We start from the raw sequence: 22,027 nt of genomic DNA, 5'->3' as shown, positions 1-22,027 counted from the left end.
GATGATAATTTGGAAAAATTCCTATGAATCCGAGTTGAAATATTCCATATATCGAGCCTTGGAATACTGTTGAGTAAAAGCAGTGCTATGCTGTAGGGTCAGAGTTCATTGGGCATCAACGTCTGCCAATGAAGGGGTATGTGAATAGGAGAAGGGGAATCGTGAGAGGGAGCTGGAAAATAAATATTTCCGCGCGGTTCGAGTGCCAAGAAGGGCCTACAGTGAGTTTTGAAGCAGTTTTAGCAGATAATTACTCCGTACAATCAATCTTACCTATACATAGGCAAAGCCTGTTCAGGGCAAAGGCTCAACTTGCACCCCAATAAAGGGAAAGAGTCTGAAACCCCCAGCCTAGCTTCGCAAATGTCTAACGTCCATTTGATCGTGGCAACCCTGAAGCGGAAGCAGCAAAAATGCTTCATTTAAAGTTGGAATGCATCGCTGTTCGTGTTGATGTTTGTAGCTCAAACTAAGGTTGCTATTGGTTGATCGCTGCGATTTCTCAGCAGTCACGACGGTTTGTGCATGTGCTTAAATACACATACGTTTCTCTACTCTCGGCTGATCGGTCAGATCGTGCTGTTGCATCTCAACACTCCTTCATCTTGTTTGTTTCACTACTCTCCTTAATCATTTGTTAGTTCACAACAGCATGTCGCGGTCCTTTCGCCGCGGCCTCCTAACGGCGGCGGCCGTTTGGGCGGCATCGGCGGCGGCCGGCAACGAATGGAAACAGACGCAAGACAATGACAACCAGTGGCTGGCCTCGACCGTTGTCGTCACGAGCACCGTCTTGGTCGACTTGAAAGACGCCGGGTTGAAGTGCAAACGAGGAGAAATCGTCTGCAATCCCACTCCGCCACCCATTCCCGACCCAAAGCACTGCCCTGAGTGTCAGAAGTGGCCCAGGGATCCCGTGGATGTGTTCCACGGTTTATGGGAAGGCTGCTCTGGTGATCATCACTGCCCAAATGGGTGCAACTGCAGCTCTAAAGCTATCTGCGAAACCGTCTCTGACGGGTCTAAATGCAAGAGCAGCACGGCATGCCCGTACGGTTATATGTGTAACTCCTACGGTTTCTGTCAGCCCCTACCTGGCCCTCGATGTCACGAGAAGGCTTGTGTCATCGATCATGGACCTAAGTGTACTACCAACAAGGACTGTTCCCATGGTGAGGTTTGCAATCACTGGGGTTTTTGCCAAAAGGTTGTTTTCCCGGACTGCGAGAAGAACTCGGACTGCAAACACGGCCAAATATGCACCCAGAGAGGCATTTGCAAGACGATCGATGAGCCTCAGTGCAGGCGTGATTCAGACTGCAAAGACGGACAAATCTGCAACTCACAGAGAATCTGCCAGGATGCTGATTGCGTCAAGTGCAAGCAGGAGCATGAGTGTCACCACGATGAATACTGCAAAGAAAACGTCTGCAAGCCCAAGGACAGCAAATGCAAGGACAACAGAGACTGCAAAGACGGCGAAATCTGTGATTGGGAAGGCAAGTGCCGTCGAGGCGAGCATTTCCAATGTAGGGTCGACTCGGATTGCAAGTTTGGACAGATTTGTGATATTCACGGCAAATGTCAGAAGCGCCCGGCTGGACCGATTTGTGGATCTGATCGCGACTGCAAGGACGATAAATTCTGCAATGCCTACGGATACTGCGAGAAGAAACGTCTAGAGGATTGCAGCGAGGATATGCAGTGCCTCCCAGGAGAGATTTGTTCCAGTGGCAAGTGTCTTCCTAAGATTGGCTGCCACACCGACGGTGATTGTCGCAAGAGCGAGGTCTGTGAGCACCACATTTGTGTCTTCCACAAGGTTTGTAAGACCGATGGCGACTGCAAGGGAGATGAGCAATGCAAAGACCACAGATGCAAAAAGGAGACGAAGAAGGAGGCCAAGTGGTGCAGGGTCAACTCCGACTGTGGTGACGACGAGAGCTGCAAAGACCACAAGTGTCACAAAGAGGAGAAGACCAAGTGGTGCAAGGTTCACTCCGATTGTGGTGACGACAAGATTTGCAAAGACCACAAGTGCCAAAACAAGAAGAAGACTAAATCTTGCAAGGTCGACGCCGACTGTGGTGACGACGAGAGCTGCACCGACTATAAGTGCGAAATAAAGCAAAAAGCCAAGTGGTGCAAGCTCGACTCCGATTGTGTTGACAATGAGGTTTGCCAGGACTATAAGTGCGAGAAGAAGCACAATGTCAAATGGTGTAAGGCCAACTCCGATTGTGGCAACAACAAGATTTGCAAAGATCATAAGTGCCAAAACAAGGAGAAGACTAAATGGTGCAAGGTCAACTCCGATTGTGGCAAGGACGAGATTTGTAATGACCATAAGTGTGAGAAGGAGAAGGAGAAGAAGAAGGAGGCTAAGTGGTGTAAGGTTAACTCCGATTGTGGCAACGACGAGATTTGCAAGGACCACAAGTGTGAGAAGGAAAAGGAGGAGGCCAAATGGTGCAGGGTCAACTCCGATTGTGGCAAGGACGAGATTTGCAAGAACCACAAGTGTAAGAAGGAAAAGGAGAAGAAGCCGCATGATAAATGGTGCAGAGTCGACTCCGATTGTGGCAAAGACGATATTTGCAAAGACCACAAGTGCGAGAAGAAGAAGGAAGAGACCAAGTGGTGCAGGGTCAACTCCGATTGTGGCAACAATGAGATTTGCAAGGACCACCAGTGCGAGAAAGACAAGAAGGCCAAGTGGTGTAGGGTTAACTCCGACTGTGGTAACGACGAACTTTGCAAAGATCATAAGTGCGAGAAAGAGATAAAGAAGAACGCCAAATGGTGCAGGGTCACCTCCGATTGTGGTAACGACGAAATTTGCAAAGATCATAAGTGCGAGAAAGAGATAAAGAAGGAGGCCAAGTGGTGCAGGGTCAACTCCGATTGTAACGGCGATGAGATTTGCAAAGACCACAAATGTAGAAAGGAAACGAAGAAGGGGGCTAAGTGGTGCAGGGTTAACTCCGACTGTGGTAACGACGAGATTTGCAAGGACTACAATTGTGAAAAGGAAACGAAGAAAGAGGCCAAGTGGTGCAGGGTCAACTCTGACTGTAGCAACAACGAGATTTGCAAAGACCACAGGTGTGAAAAGGAGAAGAAGAAGGAGGCTAAGTGGTGCAAGGCCAACTCCGACTGTGCTGATGATGAGCTCTGCAAAGATCACAAGTGTGAACTAAAAGACAAGGCCAAGTGGTGCAGGGTCAACTCTGACTGTAACAACGATCAGATTTGCAAGGACCATAAGTGCGAAAAGGAGAAGAAGAAGGAGGCTAAGTGGTGCAAGGCCAACTCCGACTGTGCTGATGACGAGCTTTGCAAAGACCATAAGTGCGAAAAGGAGCCAAAGGGAAAGTGGTGCAAGGTTACTTCCGACTGTGCTGATAAGGAGGTCTGCAGAGACCACAAATGTGAGAAGGAGAAGAAGAAGGAGGCTAAGTGGTGCAAGGCCAACTCCGACTGTGCTGATGACGAGCTTTGCAAAGACCATAAGTGCGAAAAGGAGCCAAAGGGAAAGTGGTGCAAGGTTACCTCCGACTGTGCTGACAGGGAGGTCTGCAAGGATCACAAGTGTGAAAAGAAGAAGTCCGAGGACAAGCACAAGGAGCATACTGACAAGAAGCTTGAGGAGAAGCCCAAGTGCAAGCTGAATTCTGACTGCGACTGGGGCCATATCTGCAAAGACCACAAGTGCGAAAAGGAGCCAAAGGCGAAGTGGTGCAAGACTACCTCCGATTGTGGTGATAATGAGGTCTGCAAGGAATATAAGTGCGAAAAGAAGAAGTCCGAGGACAAGCACAAGGAGCATTCTGACAAGAAGCCTAAGGAGAAGCCCGAGTGTAAGTTGAATTCCGACTGCAAATGGGGCTATATCTGCAAAGACCACAAGTGCCACAAGGAGCCAAAGGCGAAATGGTGTAGGGTTACCTCCGACTGCGACGATAATGAAGTCTGCAAAGACCACAAGTGTGAGAAGAAGGACGAGCATAAGAAGGATCCTGAATGCGAGCTGAATTCCGACTGCAAGTGGGGGTATATCTGCAAAGACCGCAAGTGTGAAAAAGAGCCAAAGGCGAAGTGGTGCAAGGCTACCTCCGACTGTGGTGACAATGAAGTCTGCAAAGACTATAAGTGTCAAAAGAAGGACGAGCATAAAAAGGATCCCGAATGCAAGCTAAATTCCGACTGCAAATGGGGCTATACCTGCAAAGACCACAAGTGCCGCATGGAGCCAAAGGCGAAGTGGTGTAAGGCTACCCCTGACTGCGGTGACAATGAGGTCTGCAAAGACTATATGTGTATAAAGAAAGATGAGCATAAGAAGGATCCCGAATGCAAGCTGAATTTCGACTGCGAGTGGGGACATATCTGCAAAGACAACAAGTGTGTGAAGAAAGACGAGCACAAGAAGGACCCTGAATGCAGGCTGAATTCCGACTGTGAATGGGGACACATTTGCAAAGACAAGAAATGTGTAAAGAAAGATGAACATGAGAAGGATCCCGAATGCAAGATGAATTCTGACTGTGAATGGGGACACATTTGCAAAGATAAGAAATGTGTAAAGAAAGACGAGCACAAGAAGGATCCCGAATGCAGGCTGAATTCCGACTGTGAGTGGGGACACATTTGCAAAGACAAGAAGTGTGTGAAAGACGAGCACAAGAAGAACCCCGAATGCAAGGAGGACTCCGACTGCAAATGGCACGAGGTCTGCAAGGATTACAAGTGTGAAAAGAAAGAGAAGCAGGAGAAGAAGCCCGAATGCAAGGTTGATTCTGACTGCGAATGGCATGAGGTCTGCAAGGACCACAAGTGCGAAAAGAAGGAAAAGGCTAAGTCGTGTAAGGTCAATTCTGACTGTGATGACAATGAGACTTGCCATGAGCATAAGTGTGAATTCAAGCACAAGGCCAAGTGGTGTAAGTCTGATTCCGACTGCCAATGGGATGAGGTTTGCCAAGACCACAAGTGTGAGAGGAAAGAGAAGTATGAACACAAACCTGAGCATGAACACAAACCCGAGCACGATAACTGGCCTGAGCATAAGCATAAGCCTGAGCATGAACACAAGCCTGAGCACGACAACTGGTCTGAGCACCAGAAAAAACCTGAGCACGACAACTGGCGTGAGCACCAGAACAAACCCGAGCAAGACAACTGGCGTGAGCATAAGCATAAGCCTGAGCACGACAACTGGCGTGAGCATAAGCATAGGCCTGAGCACGACAATTGGCACGGGGATAAGCCTGAGCAAGACAACTGGCGTGAGCATAAGCATAGGCCTGAGCACGACAATTGGCACGGGGATAAGCCTGAGCACGACAATTGGCGTGAGCACCAGAACAAACCTGAGCACGACAACTGGCGTGAGCATAAGCATAAACATAAGCCTGAGCACGACAATTGGCACGGGGATAAGCCTGAGCACGACAATTGGTCCGGAAACCAGAATAACAATTGGTCCGGGAACCAGAATAACAAACCCGAGCAAGGCAATTGGTCCGGAAACCAGAATAACAATTGGTCCGGGAATCAGAACAACAAGCCCGAGCAAGGTAATTGGTCTGGGAACCAGAACAATAAGCCTGAGCAAGGTAATTGGTCCGGAAACCAGAATAACAATTGGTCCGGGAACCAGAATAACAAACCTGAGCAAGGTAATTGGTCCGGAAACCAGAACAACAATTGGTCTGGAAACCAGAACAACACTGAGCAAGGTAATTGGTCCGGGAACCAGAACAATAAGCCTGAGCAAGGTAATTGGTCTGGGAACCAGAACAACACTGAGCAAGGTAACTGGTCCGGGAACCAGAACAATAAGTCTGCGCAAGGTAAGGAGCACGAGCATAGCAAGAAGCTCAAGAGCGATAAGGAACAAGAGCACGGCAAGCCCAAGAACAACAAGGAGCAGGAGCATGGCAAAAAGCCCATGAACAACAAGGAACACGAGCATGGCAAGCCTAAGAACAACAAGGAGTACGAGCACGGCAAGCATAAAAACAACAAGGAACAAGAGCACGGCAAGCCTAAGAACAATAAGGAGCACGAGCACGGCAAGAACCCCAAGAATAATAAGGAACATGAGCACGAGCACGGCAAGAAGCCCGAGAACCAGAACAACAATTGGTCCAAGCATCAGAACAAGCCTGAGCACGGCAAGAAGCCCGAGAACCAGAACAACAATTGGTCCGAGCATCAGAACAAGCCTGAACAAGGCAATTGGTCCGGGAACCAGAATAACAATTGGTCTGAGCATCAGAATAAGCCTGAGCACAGCAAGAAGCCCGGGAACCAGAATAGCAATTGGTCTGAGCACCAGAACAAGCCTGAGCAAGGCAATTGGTCCGGGAACCAGAATGAAAATTGGTCTGAGCATCAGAATAAGCCTGAGCACGGTAAGAAGCCCGAAAACCAGAACAATTGGTCTGAGCATCAGAATACGCCTGAGCAAGGCAATTGGTCCGGAAACCAGAATAACAATTGGTCTGAGCACCAGAATAAGCCTGAGCAAGGCAATTGGTCTGGGAACCAGAACGACAATTGGTCTGAGCATCAGAACAAGCCTGAGCACGGCAAGAAGCCCGAGAACCAGAACAATTGGTCCGAGCACCAGAACAAGCCTGAGCAAGGCAATTGGTCCGAGCATCAAAATAGCAAGTCTAAGCATCAGAATAAGCCTGCGCAAGACAATTGGTCCGGAAACCAGAACGACAATTGGTCTGAGCATCAGAATAAGCCTGAGCAGGGCAATTGGTCCGAGCAACAAAATAGCAAGTCTAAGCAGGGCAAGGGACACGAGCACGGCAACAAGCCCGAGAACCAGAACAGCAATTGGTCCAAGCAACAAAATAGCAAGTCTGAGCAAGGCAAGGGGCACGAGCATGGCAAGAAGCCCGAGAACCAGAATAACAATTGGTCTCAGCATCAAAACAATAAGTCTGAGCAGGGAAAGGGGCACGAGCATGGCAAGAAGCCCGAGAACCAGAATAACAATTGGTCTCAGCATCAAAACAATAAGTCTGAGCAGGGAAAGGGGCACGAGCATGGCAAGAAGCCCGAGAACCAGAATAACAATTGGTCTCAGCATCAGAATAAGCCTGAGCAAGGCAATTGGTCCGAGAGCCAGAATAAAACTGAGCAAGGCAATTGGTCCGAGCATCAAAACAGCAAGCCTGAACAAGGTAAGGGGCTCGAGCACGGCAAGAAGCCCGAGAACAATAAGGAGCACGAGGAAGAGCATAAAAAGTGCAACTATGATGCCGATTGTCAACGGGATGAGACTTGCGAGGACCATAAGTGCGAGAAAATGAAGTCCTGCCACTATAATGATGACTGCGCACGGAATGAGATTTGCAAAGATCACAAGTGTAAGAAGATGACATCTTGCGACTTCGATGCGGACTGCAAACGGGATGAGACTTGCAAACATCACAAGTGCATCAAGAAGAAGTTCTGCAACTATGATGCCGACTGTGAACGAGATGAGGCTTGCAGAGATCACATGTGTGACAAGGTTAGATCCTGTAACTACGATGCTGATTGTGAGCGAGATGATGTTTGCAAAGAGCACAAGTGTGAGAAGAAGAAGTCCTGCAATTACGACACTGAATGCGAACGGGATGAGGTTTGTAGAGAGCACAAGTGCGAGAAGTCGAAGGCCTGCTACTATGATGCTGACTGTGGACGGGATGAAGTCTGCAGAGAGCACAAGTGCGAGAAGTCGAAGGCTTGCTACTACGATTCCGACTGCGCCCGGGATGAGAATTGCAGAGATCACAAGTGTGAAAAGAAGAAGGCCTGCTACTACGATACTGACTGCGCCCGGGATGAGAATTGCAGAGACCACATGTGTGAGAAGAAGAGGTTCTGCAACTACAACAATGACTGTGAACGGGATGAGATATGCCGGGAAAATAAGTGTGAGAAGAAGCCTTGCAGGAATGATTCCGATTGTGGACATGATGAGACTTGCAGGAACTACAAGTGCGAGATAAGGAAGAAGTACTGCAACAACAATGCAGACTGTGAAAGGGACGAGTTCTGCAGCGACAATAGGTGTGAGAAGAAGAAGCAGACCTGTACGTACGATTCCGACTGCAAACGTGATGAGGTTTGTGTACCGAGGCTTCCAGTTATCGGGATCTTGGTCACGAGAGCAGATGGGCCAGTTCCGGATGGTGTGTGCATAAGGAAGAAGGCTTGCAGATACGAGACCGACTGTGATAGGAATGAGACCTGCAGGAATGGCAAGTGTGAAAAGAAGCCCGACGAATGCAAATACGACAGAGACTGCCACTACCCCAATGAGATCTGTAGAAACGGGAAGTGTGAGGAGAAGCCCGGATGCCGATTCGACAGAGACTGCAAATTTCCTGATGAGGTTTGCAGACAGGGCAAGTGTGTCAACAAGAATGAATGCAGATTCGACTTAGATTGCAAGTTCCCCGACGAAGTCTGCAGACAGGGCAAGTGTGAGAAGAAGCCTGAATGCAGATTTGATCCAGATTGTAAGAACCCCGACCGAGTCTGCAGAGAGGGCAAGTGTGTCAAGAAGCCCGATGAGTGCAGATATGATATCGACTGCAAAGATCCCAGGAAGCTTTGCAGGAATGGCGAATGCTTCATCAAATGCAACTACGAGCGAGATTGCAAGGGGAATGAAACTTGTGATGGCGGAGTTTGCATCAGGAAGAAGTTCTGCGACACTGCGATCCACTGCGACGATGGCCAGATTTGCTTAGACAACTACTGCGAGAAGATTCCCAAGTGCGGAAATGACTTCTGTAAGGACGATGAAAAGTGCGTCAACGACAGGTGTGTCAAGAAGTGCGGAAATGACGTCTGCAAGCAGGATGAAAAGTGCATCATCGACAAGTGCTTTAAGAAATGCGGAAACGATGTCTGCAAAGACGATGAAAGGTGTATCATCGATAAGTGCTTTAAGAAATGCGGACTGGATGTCTGCAAGGACGACGAAACGTGTGTCAACGATAGATGCTTCAAGAAGTGCGGACTGGATTTCTGCAAAGACGATGAAACGTGCGTCAATGATAGGTGCTTTAAGAAATGCGGACTGGACGTCTGTAAGGACGATGAAACCTGCGTCAACAATAGGTGCTTTAAGAAATGCGGACTGGATTTCTGCAAGGACGATGAAACGTGCGTCAACGATAGATGCTTCAAGAGATGTGGACTGGATATCTGCAAGGACGATGAAAAGTGCGTCAACGACAGATGCTTTAAGAAGTGTGGACTCGACATCTGCAAGGACGATGAAACGTGCGTTAACGATAGGTGCTTTAAGAAGTGCGGAGATGACGTCTGCAAAGATGATGAAAAGTGCGTCCTCGACAAGTGCTTTAAGACATGCGGACTGGATATCTGCAAGGATGACGAAAAGTGCGTGAACGATAAGTGTGTCAAGAAGTGTGGAGACGACATCTGCCGGGACGATGAAAAATGCGTCAACGATAAGTGTATCAAGAAGTGTGGAAACGACATTTGTACGCTTGATGAAATCTGCGTCGAGGGCAACTGCAGGAAGAACCCTTACTGTGGCGATACTATTTGCAAAGATGATGAAAAGTGCATTAACAACAAGTGCGAGAAGGACCCCAAGTGTGGTGACACTCTTTGCAAAGAGGACGAAAAGTGCATTAACGACAAGTGCATCAAGAAGTGCGGCGATAGTATCTGCGGGGCTGATGAGACTTGCGAAGGCATTGTGTGTCTCAAGAAGAAGTGTGGAATTTTTATCTGCAACGACGATGAGAAATGCTTTAACGACAATTGTGTCAAGAAGTGCGGCGACACTATCTGTGGGGGTGATGAGACTTGCGAAGGCAATGTGTGCATTAAGAACAAGTGTGGAATTTTTATCTGCAAGGATGATGAGAAATGCCTGAACGACAATTGTGTCAAGAAGTGCGGCGACAGCATCTGTTCGGCTGATGAGACCTGTGTCAATGACCAATGCCAGAAGAACAAGTGTGGAAATGACATCTGCAAGGACGATGAGAAATGCATCAACGACAAGTGTGTTAAGAAGTGCGGTGATAACATCTGTTCAGCTGATGAGATCTGTGTAAACGATCAGTGCCAGAAGGATCCTAAATGTGGCGACACCGTTTGCAAAGATTTTGAGAAATGCATCAACGATAAGTGTGTTGAGAAATGCGGCGATTCTGTCTGCGCCTCTGACGAGGCTTGCGTCAACAACGAGTGTCAGCAGAAGCCTCAAAAATGCGGCGACAATACATGCACGACCGACGAGAAGTGTATCGACAATAAGTGTGTCAAGAAGTGCGGTAACGACGTCTGTCTCTCCGATGAGGTGTGTGTTAACGACCAGTGTCAAAAGAACCCCAAGTGCGGCGACGATGTTTGCAAGGACGATGAAAAATGCATCGGCGATAAGTGCGTGAAGAAGTGTGGCGACAATGTTTGTCAATCCGATGAGACCTGTAACATCACCATCTGTGAAAAGATCCTGAAGTGCGCCGACGTTGTATGCAAAGACGATGAGAAGTGCATAAGTGATAAGTGTGTTAAGAAGTGCGGAGACAGCATCTGCCAAGGGGATGACATTTGCGTTAACGATAACTGCCAACCAAATCCCAAGTGCGGCGACACTATTTGTCAGGACGACGAGAAATGCATCAACAATAACTGTCAGAAGAAGTGCGGTACCGGTGCCTGCGGCGACAACGAAATTTGCGTCAGCGATGAATGCCAGCCGAAATGTGGAACAGCAGTTTGCCTGAACGATGAGGTTTGCGTCGCCGACGAGTGCAAGAAGAAGTGTGGCAACAGCGTCTGTAAGGCTGATGAGCAATGCAGCAATGACAAGTGTGTCCAGAAGTGTGGCGACATTGTTTGCGAATCCGATGAGACCTGTAATATCACCGTCTGTGAAAAGAACCTGAAGTGCGGTGGCATTGTCTGCCAGAATGATGAACTTTGCGACAACAACAACACTTGTCAGAAGAAGTGCGGAGATGCTGTCTGCCAGGGTGATGAGCTCTGCAAAAACACAAAATGTCAAAAGAAGTGCGGAATCATTGCCTGCGAGGACACTGAGGTTTGTAGTAACGACATATGTGTCAAGAAATGCGGAAGCGGCGCCTGCCAAGTGGATGAGACTTGCTTGAATGACAATTGTGTCAAGAAGTGCGGTACCAGCGTCTGCCAAGACAACGAGACCTGCGTTGAAGATACGTGTCAGAAGAAGTGCGGAACCATTGTCTGCCAATCCACTGAGGCATGTGTAAACGACCAGTGTGAGAAGAAGTGTGGTGACAGCGTCTGTCAGGGCGATGAGACTTGCCTTTTCGACAAGTGCGAGAAGAAATGCGGAACCGCTATCTGCCTATCCACCGAGGCTTGTGTAAACGACAAGTGTCAGCCGAAGTGCGGTGACAGCGTCTGTGACGACAGTGAGCTCTGTCAGAACGATAAGTGCGAGAAGAAATGCGGTACCGTTATCTGTGAGTCTACTGAGGCTTGTGTAAACGACAAGTGTCAGAAGAAGTGCGGTGACAGCGTCTGTGAAGACAGCGAGGTCTGCTTGGACAGCAAGTGCCAGAAGGGGTGTGGTTCGAGTGTCTGTCAGTCTGATGAGACTTGTGTAAACGACAAGTGTCAGAAGAAATGCGGCGGCACCATTTGCCAAGATACTGAGATCTGCGAAAATGATCAATGCAAACCTAAGTGCGGACTCTCAGTTTGTTTGAGCGACGAGAGTTGTGTTATCGACATATGCGTCAAGAAATGTGGAACTTCAGTTTGCTCGAGTGATGAGAGCTGCGTCGATGATAAGTGCGAGAAGAAGTGTGGCAACACCACTTGCGGCAGTGATGAGACTTGCGAAGTTGACGTTTGTATCAAGTCGAAGTGTGGCACTGCAACATGTGGCATTGACGAGCTATGTGTCAATGAGTCTTGTGTTAAGAAGTGCGGTGACACCACCTGTGCCTTAGACGAGAGCTGCGTCGCTGATAAGTGCGAGAAGAAGTGTGGAAACACTACTTGCGGCAGTGATGAGACTTGCGAAGTTGACGTTTGTATCAAGTCGAAGTGTGGCACTGCAACATGTGGCATTGACGAGCTATGTGTCAATGAGTCTTGTGTTAAGAAGTGCGGTGACACAACTTGTGCTTCTGATGAGTCCTGTGTCAGCGACAAATGTGAAAAGAAGTGCGGTGACACAACTTGTGCTTCTGATGAGTCCTGCATCAACGACAAATGTGAGAAGAAGTGCGGACTTACAACCTGTGCTTCTGATGAGAGCTGCGTCGGTGATCTGTGTGTCAAGAAGTGTGGAGACACGACCTGCGCCTCTGATCAATCCTGCGTCAACGACAAATGTGAAAAGAAATGTGGACTTACAACCTGTGCTTCTGATGAATCCTGCGTCAACGACAAATGTGAGAAGAAATGCGGTGACACAACTTGTGCTTCTGATGAGTCCTGCGTCAACGACAAATGTGAAAAGAAGTGTGGAGACACGACCTGCGCCAGTAACGAGTCCTGTGTCAACGCCAAATGTATTGAGAAGTGCGGAGATACCACATGCGCCAACGACGAAGCCTGTGTCAACGACAAATGTGAGAAGAAGTGCGGAGATACCACATGCGCCAACGACGAAGCCTGTGTCAACGACAAATGTGAGAAGAAGTGCGGAGATACCACATGCGCCAACGACGAAGCCTGTGTGAACAGCAAGTGTCAAAAGACTTGCGACAATACTAGTGAATGCTCAGGCGGCCTTGTTTGCATAGGTTCTCCCAAGTCGTGCAGTCCTTGCGACAACAACAACCAGTGTACGACAAACCAGGGCGATAAGTGTATTGACGGAAAGTGTCAACAAGGTGATGTCTGCACCCCGGGTTTCAAGTGGTCACACTACAAGCTTGCTCGATCGACCGATGACAGCAAGACTTTGAAGGGTATGATTCCCATCCATAACACGGATGTACAGTCGCTTGAGAACTGGCCGATCCTGCAATTCAAGCCACAAATTGCCCTTGATGGCCAGATCCCCGACTTCACGGGCCTGACAGACACTCTGGGCATCGAGGAGACATGTCCTCCCGAGCATGCCCATATCTACAACACCGACGTTGGTTCTTCCGTTGATTACACCATCGTCCAGCACATTGGCTACTTCATTCCCAAGCAACTAGGAACATACAGCTTCAAGGCTAATGCTCCTGTTCCTGACCAGAGCTTATATGTCTGGATCGGTGAAAAGGCGCAACAGGGCTGGATCAATACCAACGCGGACCTCATCGCTGACGCAACCTGGTCTGCCGGATCTAACACTTTCTTGAAGGTCGTCCTCCCTACCGACATTGGCAAGTATATCCCGATCCGTATCCTGTATGTCAACGCTCAGGATTGCGGTGAGTTCGCCCTCACCATCCAGGGACCTACAGGAGAAGTCCTCGTCTCGCGTGATCAGAAGACTACCGATGGGCAGTTCGTGTCTAACTGCCCCGAGGCGAACGATATACCCCCAATTGATTTTTTGCCAATCCTCGATATCAACCTTAGCGTCGACGGCGGCGGCATTGACATTGACGCGGGATTGAATCTCGGCGGGGGCAGTCTGAACGTTTCTGCGGACGCGGACCTCGGCGGCGGCGGCGGCGGCCTCCTTAACGCCACTGCGGATGTGGACCTCGGCGGCGGCAACGACACCGTCGATGCCGGTATTGGCGGCGGTATTGGCGGCGGTATCGGTGGTGGCATCGGTGGTGGCATCGTCGGTTTCCTCAACAAAACTGTTGCCAAAGTAAATCGCGGCGCGACGATCAATCATTGATCGTTCCTAAAGGTGTAGAGGCGTCAGCTTCGTCATTTGTATTATTAGTTTAGGATTATGTCTTTGATACTTTTCTTTTGTCTAATTGAGTTTTTGGTAGTTAACCAAGTTCTTCAGTGAAACCCGATGTGTGCTGTAGTCCCAAATCAAGACCTCATTAGTTACCCATAAGACGGTAGTCCGCCCATTCCCTATATGACGAAGATTTTGAGACCATGTGATGGAAATCCACCCTCATAGATCATGGCGCGAGCCCAACATCTGGAACTTTGGAGGAGAATCTCGTGGGACTGGTGAATCATGATGGAAGCCACTCCTCCATCCAGGAAGGGCATGTCTTGGCGCTTTGAAAGAAGGTGACAGCCTGGATCTGAAGACCTCAGTAATATCGATATTTGCCATTGTGGATGATCAAGATGTGATCCTGTTGTTGTTTCTGGTTTCCCTACACATCCAGCAAACAGAACTGGATGTGGCGGGCGGCTCAATATTGGCTTTCTTGAAGCGTGCCGTTATTGAATCGATAATATTATCTGGGTCAATAGTCATCTTGATTTTGTTTCATCTCAGTTTTTTTGCCGTTGGAAAACTTGATGTTGATCCGCAGTTCATCTTGGTGATACATGTCGATACATGTCAACTAAGGATGGGGTGACGTTCAAAAAGAAGGCGCGTTGTGACACGCGGAAAGCAACGCCGGCTTCCGGCAGCTCTTTCCTAAATTGGATAACCGCATGGCTTCAGTTCGAAATTGAATTTCCGTATGACGTCATATGCCATTAATGGGGGTTTTGAGCTCTTTGTACCACACATAAGATTACTCAAGCTTGCTGAATACTGCCTAGGTAGGCCCCTTTAATTTAGAAGAAGATCTATGAATGCTGCTGTGTCTCTTTTCACAATACTGCAGACAATCACTCAGGCATAATGTATGAGCACGTCGCCCCAGCATCAACCGTAATCGTCGTCCCCGTAATCCATCTCGCTTCATCACTTGCCAGAAACCTCACTGCTGCCGCGCAGTCCCACGCATTGCCCTCTGTATTCAACAAGCCTTGCTGACGTCGCATCTCACGTACTTCTTCTGACATGCCATTGCCTGCTACCATGGGCGTGTAGAGGAACCCTGTGATATTGGTGTTCTCCGTCTTAGTACAAGGGCAAGCCAGGCTACCAAGTATAAGAAAAAGCGCTTACCTGGACATACACAGTTGACTCGGATACCTTCACGCCCGTGATTATATGCCATGCTTCTTGTCATGTTAACTACTGCACCTTTGCTCGTCGGATAGAATAGATGCGGCGTCCCTCCTTGCAAGCCCGATATGGACCCCATGTTGACAACGTTGCCCCTTATCCCTCCATCTCCAGGCTCATTTTTGAGCATCAGCGGAATCGCATACTTGGCCATGAGCACCATCCCCGTCACATTGATGCTCAGGCCCTTGGCCCACTCCTCCGCACTCGCTTCCACAGCCGTGCCCTTGGCGCCCATGATACCCACGTTGTTAATCAGAATATCCAATCTGCCAAACATCTCTCCCGCAGCCTGTACTAGCTTCTCACAGTCTCCTTCTGAGCTCACGTCCGCGCACAGTGAAGCTGCCTTGCCCCTCTCTTGGACAATCATCTCTACAGTGCGCTCTGCCGCAGCCAAGTCCCGGTCCGCGCAGAGCACCGTGGCGCCGTCGCTGGCGAGAAGCAGGGATATGGCCCGTCCGTTGCCGAGGCCGTCGCCGAGACTACCTGCGCCGGTGACGATGGCGACTTTTCCGTCGAGACGGCGAGATGGCCGCGGGGGCAGCACGGAAGACGAAGACATGTTGGAAAAAAAGAGGCGGACTTGTGAATTCGCTCGAGCTATACCAACTAGATGACTCCCAAGATGCTGTGATGAATTGAAATTGCAGTATGTGTGTAGCACTCTTCATTCACCCAGCGGATATCCAAAGTGCTCACTGATGAGATATACCCAATGCACACCCACCACATCACGTACATCAACGCTCACAACCCCTCACCAAAATGGAGTCAGCTACCCAAGAACTAACGCGGGCCGTGCAGCTGCAGCGTCGCATCTGCATACGGTTGAGCTGCCCCAGTGAGGAGGTAATCCTAAGCCTCATGTCCCAGCTACAAGTGCGGTAAGAACAGGAAGGGAAAATAGCTCTCTTACATTATGCATAAACTGTAACTAGAGCCCCAGATACAGAAACCTTGGAACCCTTTGGTGCAAACGTGTTGTGGGGAGACCATGACATGCGAGCTCTACACTCATTGACAAGACTCAAGGCACTTTGGCCGATTCACAATTAGGCAGCCTGATAATTCATCACCAATCGCATATTGAAATCCGATAGTATTTTCTATATCTTCTGTTCTCCTCTCTTTTTCTTTCGCTAGGAAATACCGTCAACCCGTCTCTTCCACAGGTACCTTTCTCTGCTTCTCGCTCTTTCCTCTCCTACCGCCATACCCAAACCCAATCCATTCACCACCACAAAACTGCCCACCTCTCGCTCAATCTTCTTCATATCCAATTGTCCATCCGTTCTTCAACAAAAAAGGCACTTTGGCCGAGTGGTCTAAGGCGCCGTGTTCAGGAGCAATCCAGAATTCGCGGTCTAGTAATAGGCGAGGGTTCGAATCCCTCAGGTGTCATGAGTTTATCTTTTTGCCTTTTTGGTCTTAGGTGCCTTGTTTGGGGGGGTTCGTAACGTTTTGCCACTACGCTTTCCTGTGTGGAGCGTATGTCATTTTAGCCTTGCTTCAAGTGGCAATTCATGATTGTTAAAAATTTTTTCGCTGTTTGTGACTGTATTTGAATGCATTGTTTATCACAGCAGTCTGTTGGACAACGGGGCCAATTCTATCAATGCAGGGCAAATAACCAGCCGCCCCTGTTATGAAGCTTGTCCGCTCGGAAGAAAAACAAAACCCAGAGTTAGACCCTCCCAAAAACGCCAAGTATTGCAAATTGAATGTATATACAGCATGTACAGTGAGTGAGTGTATGTTGCAACGCGCTTACAATTCGTCTCTATCCAAAATTGGGAGCCTGAATGCATAGCGTCTGGGTCGCGGGGGCAGACCGATCCAAGCACGGTATACCCTCAACGTCTCATCCGAGACAATTTCCCAGCTGATGGTTAGTTAGTTGGGGTTCGTACGTAAAAATTGCGGTGTGTTGGGAACGCTTCGTGATGAAGGAAAGGGAAACTTACATCATCCTAGGTGTTCGGATCCAGCTCTTGAGCACAATCTTGACTGCCTTCATGATGCGGGCGAATTCATTTCCAACCTGCTCGCCTAGCGTATCGCCGTGGGATCCACGATGACGCATCCTGATAAACTCGTCCATGTCTTCGTCAGTCTCGTCGACAAGCTGCCAGATATCTTCCATGTTATGTATCGTCTGAGACTCGGCCTTGTCACGCATATCGATCATGGCCCGGAATTTACCAACGGCAGAAACCGATGAACTGAGCCTAGCGTATGTGTTGAAGAGGGCCACCAGCTCGGTTCGCTTGAGGGATGGAGGCTTCTGGCCTTCATTGAATTCGAAGAGCACCTTCAAGGCAGTTCCGTACCCGTTTGTCTGGATCTTGCCCCAGAGCCGGCACTTGTCGCAGCCAACACAATCCATGACTCGGCTGATGTTGCGGAAGCGATTGCGGAAATCTTCCTTGAGAGAAGGGCCTTCGCCGTTAACGAACATGACACTTTCGTCGAAGATTTGAGGAACACTAGCTGCGTACTTGGTCACAGCAGCGATCTTGGCTCGAGTATCATCGTCCTGTCGTGGGTCCCCGGTACAGAAGGTGTACTGCGATCCAAGAACATAGGGGGCCAGCTTCGCAACGGCGCGAGTGACGAGAGCGTAGTTGAAGTATAGGTTGCTGATACGATCGGGGTATCCGTGCAATCGGCTTTCGTAGCAAGCCAAGTTGGGCTGCCACTCTCCAGTACTCTGGTTTAAAAAGTCCCAGCACAAATGGACGCTGATACTGGCGTGCATCCCCGAGACCACTCGATAGAATACTCGCTTCTCCAGGCACTCATCTTCGCCCTCGTAGCCAGTGTTTGCAACGAAAGGAATGTTTGGGTTGCTCTGTCGCTGATGTTCAAGCTGGGCTTGGCGGCCAGCTGCATCCAATACGTTCTTGAAATCCAAAGCAGCGGGTTCGGTTGGCCGATGTGAAATGCCAAGGTCGGCAGATTTTGGAAAGGAGCTCTTCTTAAAGCAGTTTTCCAAATAGATGGCGTCCCAGACCTGCTTTGAACTTTGACCACCATATCCAGTAAACCGCTCCGGGTTGCGCAACAAGCTGACATAGTCTCCCTTGGAGGCTGCACCTTCGTCGTCCAGCACGCAGTAATCCCTGTCGTCGCACTCGTCGTCGTATTCAACCACACAACTTTCTCCCACATCTTCGCCCAATTCTCCTTGTAGCGGCCGATCCGGGTGTTGCCTCTGCATTGTCTTGCCCGGATGCTTCGCTCTAGGACCCTCCAGCTTGCTAAGCTCGTGGGCCCTCCAAATTTCGGGGATATCCTCTTCATTGTCTAGTGTCTCGACGGCGCAGGCGATGTTGCCGCACATGCCATCTTCGTCGTTCCAGAATGGACATGTTTTGTGGAAAAGGTTCATGCGATAATGCGAAAAGAAATCGGTCGTGTGAACAAGCTCGTCTATCACCGGCTTCACCTTGACGTTGAGTCTATCGAGCGTACCATACGAGACGCATCCATCGTCGATGATGGCGTTTGGTGAAAACTAAAAGAGGCAGACCTGTCAGCGCAAAGCAATTGTGGTAGGGGAGGCGAAATTGGGCGGTCGTACAGGACAGGAGTCGGTAGAGCCCGAACATGCACCCGGTGTCGCCCAAAGGGCAAACACTGAGAGGAAAAACAGGTTGCTCGCGGATTTCATTCTGTATCCAGCAGAAGAAACTTCTTGTTGCGACAAGTTCTATGGGTTAATTGTTGGAAGAACGATTGGCATCGCTTCACGGAGCGAGGGTCCGAAACAGCCGCCGGATGGAAGATATGCGGTTCCCCGGAGTATTGCACTATGACGGCTGATGTAACGTAGCTTGATGAAGAGTCCCAATTAATGCGACCCAGATAACAAGGTGGTAAAAGCGAAAGAGGAGGCAGATAGAGAAGGGCTGCCAGTCCAATTCGTAAAGAAGGTTGACTGATTGAAGCCTATTGACAAGCCACAGCAAGTAAATGCAACTTGGAGCCACAATAGCAGCGCTTCCAAGGCTCACGGCAGGGGGATATGCAAAATCTTATATAGAAAAAAGGAAAAAGAAAACAAGACACCTGCAAAAGAATAAAGAACAAGAAGCTGCACCGGAGACTTTACAGCCTTCTTGCTGACATATCATGAGATGTTCCTCAAAGGGGAAAGATGCCACGCTGGCGATCCGGATGCTTAGAAACGGCGTTTTGCGTTGGAAAAAAAATGGCCTCTTTTACGGAGCACGGTGTACCAGGTACCACCAGCCTACCGCAGTTAGTGGTGGCGCGGGGGAAGGAAAAAGAGAGAGACAAGGGCGATTCTCTCACTGGACGCCAGCCAATGGTGGGCGCAGCAAATGGCAGTTTGTTTGACGCCACCAACGCGAGACAAAGTTAAGGCCGTGAAATGTGTCCCTAAGGCAAACATGAAGCCAAAAGTCAGGGCATATGCCGATTATTGGTCTGGATTGACGCTATTAATAAATTGAAACCTCAAGCCTGCAGATTGCATCACCTACAGGTACGAGCTTCTGGGCTGGTATAAAAGATAAAACGAGGCGGCGTCGCTTCTGGTGAGGCCATCCATCATCATAGGATCAGCCCACCAGACCAGCCGAGATACAATTGAGACGCCTTCCGCTTTGAGCACCTTGACTTATCACCTACCTTGCTGGTGATACGGCGCATTACTGCTTACTACCACCACTGTATTCTCGTGTAGAATGGACGCTGTCTGCCTCCAGGTACTCGGTACCAAGGCGGTAGAATACCTATATGACTCCTGAGCAAACCTTCTCATCTCTGCATGCCTGCCTACTAGCACTTACACGTGTTTTCATGGCGTGACATGGCACGGTAAGGTTTGATCCATGAGGAGGTGAAGACGACCGTTTCTCAAAGTAGACACGTAGACGATATGAAAACAAGCAGACGTCGTTTTGCGGAATGCGCTGGTTCGGTTGCTGCGCTCTTCCTGCTGAACACTGATATCATCATCATCAACAACAACAGCGTTGGCAGACACCAATCAATGCTACCTCGAATAGAGTCTCATATAGGCTGTATCAGGGTTGTTTGGGACAATGGTTCAATTTCCACACTGAAGCTCCAACTCGTAGACAAGCAATACATTTCCCAGCTCCTTCACCGACGGCGGGAATCGCATATTCATTAATAGGTAGGATATGTATCTGGCATGCCGCTCTGGCACTTTCATTCCTCTCTCCATGGACAGAGCACCAAGAACAGCTGTTTCCCACAGTGTTTCCCCAGAATCGGCCGTGGTTAGACTAAAATACTGCCAGTATATATCAGTTCCTAGACCATTCTTCAATTCTTCAACTACCTCTACACAAGGCTAACCAATCGTCCAATGCGTCCTTCCTGTAGCACTAGTCATCCTCCAAAGTGTCAACTCATCTGGCTACCAGCTTACATTCAACCCCAGATACCTATGGGGGAGTGAAGAGTTCTTGTCACAAGATATGGAAATCATCGAGACGTGCGCCAAATCACATGGTTCATGCTCGCAGCTTTGACATATGCATCCACATATCGCTTGTCCAAACTCGAAACCAAGGCTTGCACGCGGCTCTCAGGTTGCCACAGACAAGGAACTCAAGGCAGAGCGAGGGCGAACATGGCAGGGTCGCGAGGGAGTGCCCACCCGGTTCGCAGGCTTATTAACCCAACATTATCGTAGTATGCAGACCGTAAAAATCGTAATGGGACATTAAACAAAGAGACTCTTCAAGCAGCACGAGTCGACGCGGAAAAGCCGGAGCTATCGTACACAACTGAGCGAAGGGGATGTTTGTTTAACGAGAGCTCACTGAGGAGGCTGGTAGTTGAGAGGTCGCCTTTCCATCGGTTAGATAATACTGCTCTCGGGTGGCTTGTACACGATTGAACAATGGCATGGCAATACTCACTTGAAAAGGAGAATATGCGGCTCCGGCTCATGGACCTCGTAGTGCTCCCAGCCGAGACTCTAAATGCAGAGAAGAAACTGGTGTCAGCTTGTCGCATTCTTTGCTCCTTCGCCCTTTTGTCTGCGGGGGATCCGCGGTAAGGAGAGGGAAAAAAAGCTGCCCCTCACCTGTGTCATTCCCATGGCCCTCCACTCGTCCTCCCAGAGAAGCTTCAGTGTGCCCTTGGCAGAATCATGGTATTCCTTTGGAATCGCCTTGAGCATCATCTTGGGTAGTTGGACATGGCGGTACTCGAATTCGCTGTCGTTGTATCTGTTGACCATTGACGTCTTAGCTTTCTGGTGCCACCTCCCCAATGCGCCGTTTCACAGATTTTTTTTTTCTCTTCCCTCCTGGCCAGAGTCGACAGCCAATTCTTCCGCAAAGACTCACCTCTCTGAGTATCGGATGGCATCTACAAATTCTTCAAGTCGGGCTCGTTCCGAGTCGGTCAGGGGACGCGGAGTCTTGTTCCGCCGGCTCATGTCGATATCCATTTTGATAGTTTTTTAGATTTTTTTTTTCTGGCTTCTCTAGCACAAATCGTCGACCGCGTAGCGCGACCGTTTGTTGACAAGTCGTACAAGTTGGAGGGAATCGTTTCGAGGAAAGACCGCTGGAGACTTGTTCAATTCTTGATTATATCGTCTCGAGATGATGAAATTATTCGGCTTCAAGTTCGGCTTGCGGTGAAAGTCGAAGGTAACGAGGTACAGCGTATCGATCAGAGCAGGCAAGAAGCTTCTGGCAGATCGAAAGAGTGGTGGAGTCGCGTGGCGCGTGAGTCACGGCGGCAAGCTGCAAAGGAAGGCGCGATAACAAGGAAAGCGCAAGAATGAATCACGGCCAAGCAGACAGACAATGAACACGAGACCTGGGCGGGTGGATTGTGGGAGGAAGATTGGGGGATAAAGTAAACAAATCCAGCGCTTGCGCCGTTTCTCGAATCGTCGAAGCC

General features: G+C 49.3%; 4 protein-coding genes across 4 annotated transcripts; 1 reads left to right on the top strand and 3 right to left on the bottom strand.

Moving 5' to 3' along the window:
- Positions 1–652: 652 nt before the first annotated feature.
- TRIVIDRAFT_10277 (uncharacterized protein) lies at positions 653–13,552 on the top strand (the record flags this gene model as incomplete). The annotated part of the gene is made up of 4 exons (XM_014103792.1): positions 653–1,915; positions 7,271–7,717; positions 8,624–8,807; positions 12,894–13,552. Coding segments are annotated over 4 exons (2,553 nt in total), but the record flags the coding sequence as incomplete, so codon positions are not given.
- Positions 13,553–14,763: 1,211 nt separating this feature from the next.
- TRIVIDRAFT_54892 (uncharacterized protein) lies at positions 14,764–15,671 on the bottom strand (the record flags this gene model as incomplete). The annotated part of the gene is made up of 2 exons (XM_014104167.1): positions 14,764–14,975; positions 15,047–15,671. The coding sequence occupies 2 exons, from the start codon at positions 15,669–15,671 to the stop codon at positions 14,764–14,766; spliced, it is 837 nt and encodes a 278-aa protein (XP_013959642.1).
- A 1,024-nt stretch (positions 15,672–16,695) lies between these two features.
- TRIVIDRAFT_72547 (uncharacterized protein) lies at positions 16,696–19,510 on the bottom strand (the record flags this gene model as incomplete). Its single annotated transcript, XM_014104166.1, has 3 exons — positions 16,696–16,991; positions 17,074–18,626; positions 18,693–19,510. The coding sequence occupies 3 exons, from the start codon at positions 18,780–18,782 to the stop codon at positions 16,877–16,879; spliced, it is 1,758 nt and encodes a 585-aa protein (XP_013959641.1).
- A 1,417-nt stretch (positions 19,511–20,927) lies between these two features.
- TRIVIDRAFT_62116 (uncharacterized protein) lies at positions 20,928–21,566 on the bottom strand (the record flags this gene model as incomplete). Its single annotated transcript, XM_014104165.1, has 4 exons — positions 20,928–20,958; positions 21,031–21,089; positions 21,198–21,342; positions 21,463–21,566. The coding sequence occupies 4 exons, from the start codon at positions 21,564–21,566 to the stop codon at positions 20,928–20,930; spliced, it is 339 nt and encodes a 112-aa protein (XP_013959640.1).
- Between the last annotated feature and the right edge of the window lie 461 nt (positions 21,567–22,027).

Source organism: Trichoderma virens (assembly GCF_000170995.1).
Source record: "Trichoderma virens Gv29-8 chromosome Unknown TRIVIscaffold_3, whole genome shotgun sequence".
In the NCBI taxonomy this organism is placed as follows: domain Eukaryota; kingdom Fungi; phylum Ascomycota; class Sordariomycetes; order Hypocreales; family Hypocreaceae; genus Trichoderma; species Trichoderma virens.
Note: the sequence above shows the minus strand (reverse complement) of the source record. Positions and strands in the feature narration are given on the sequence as shown.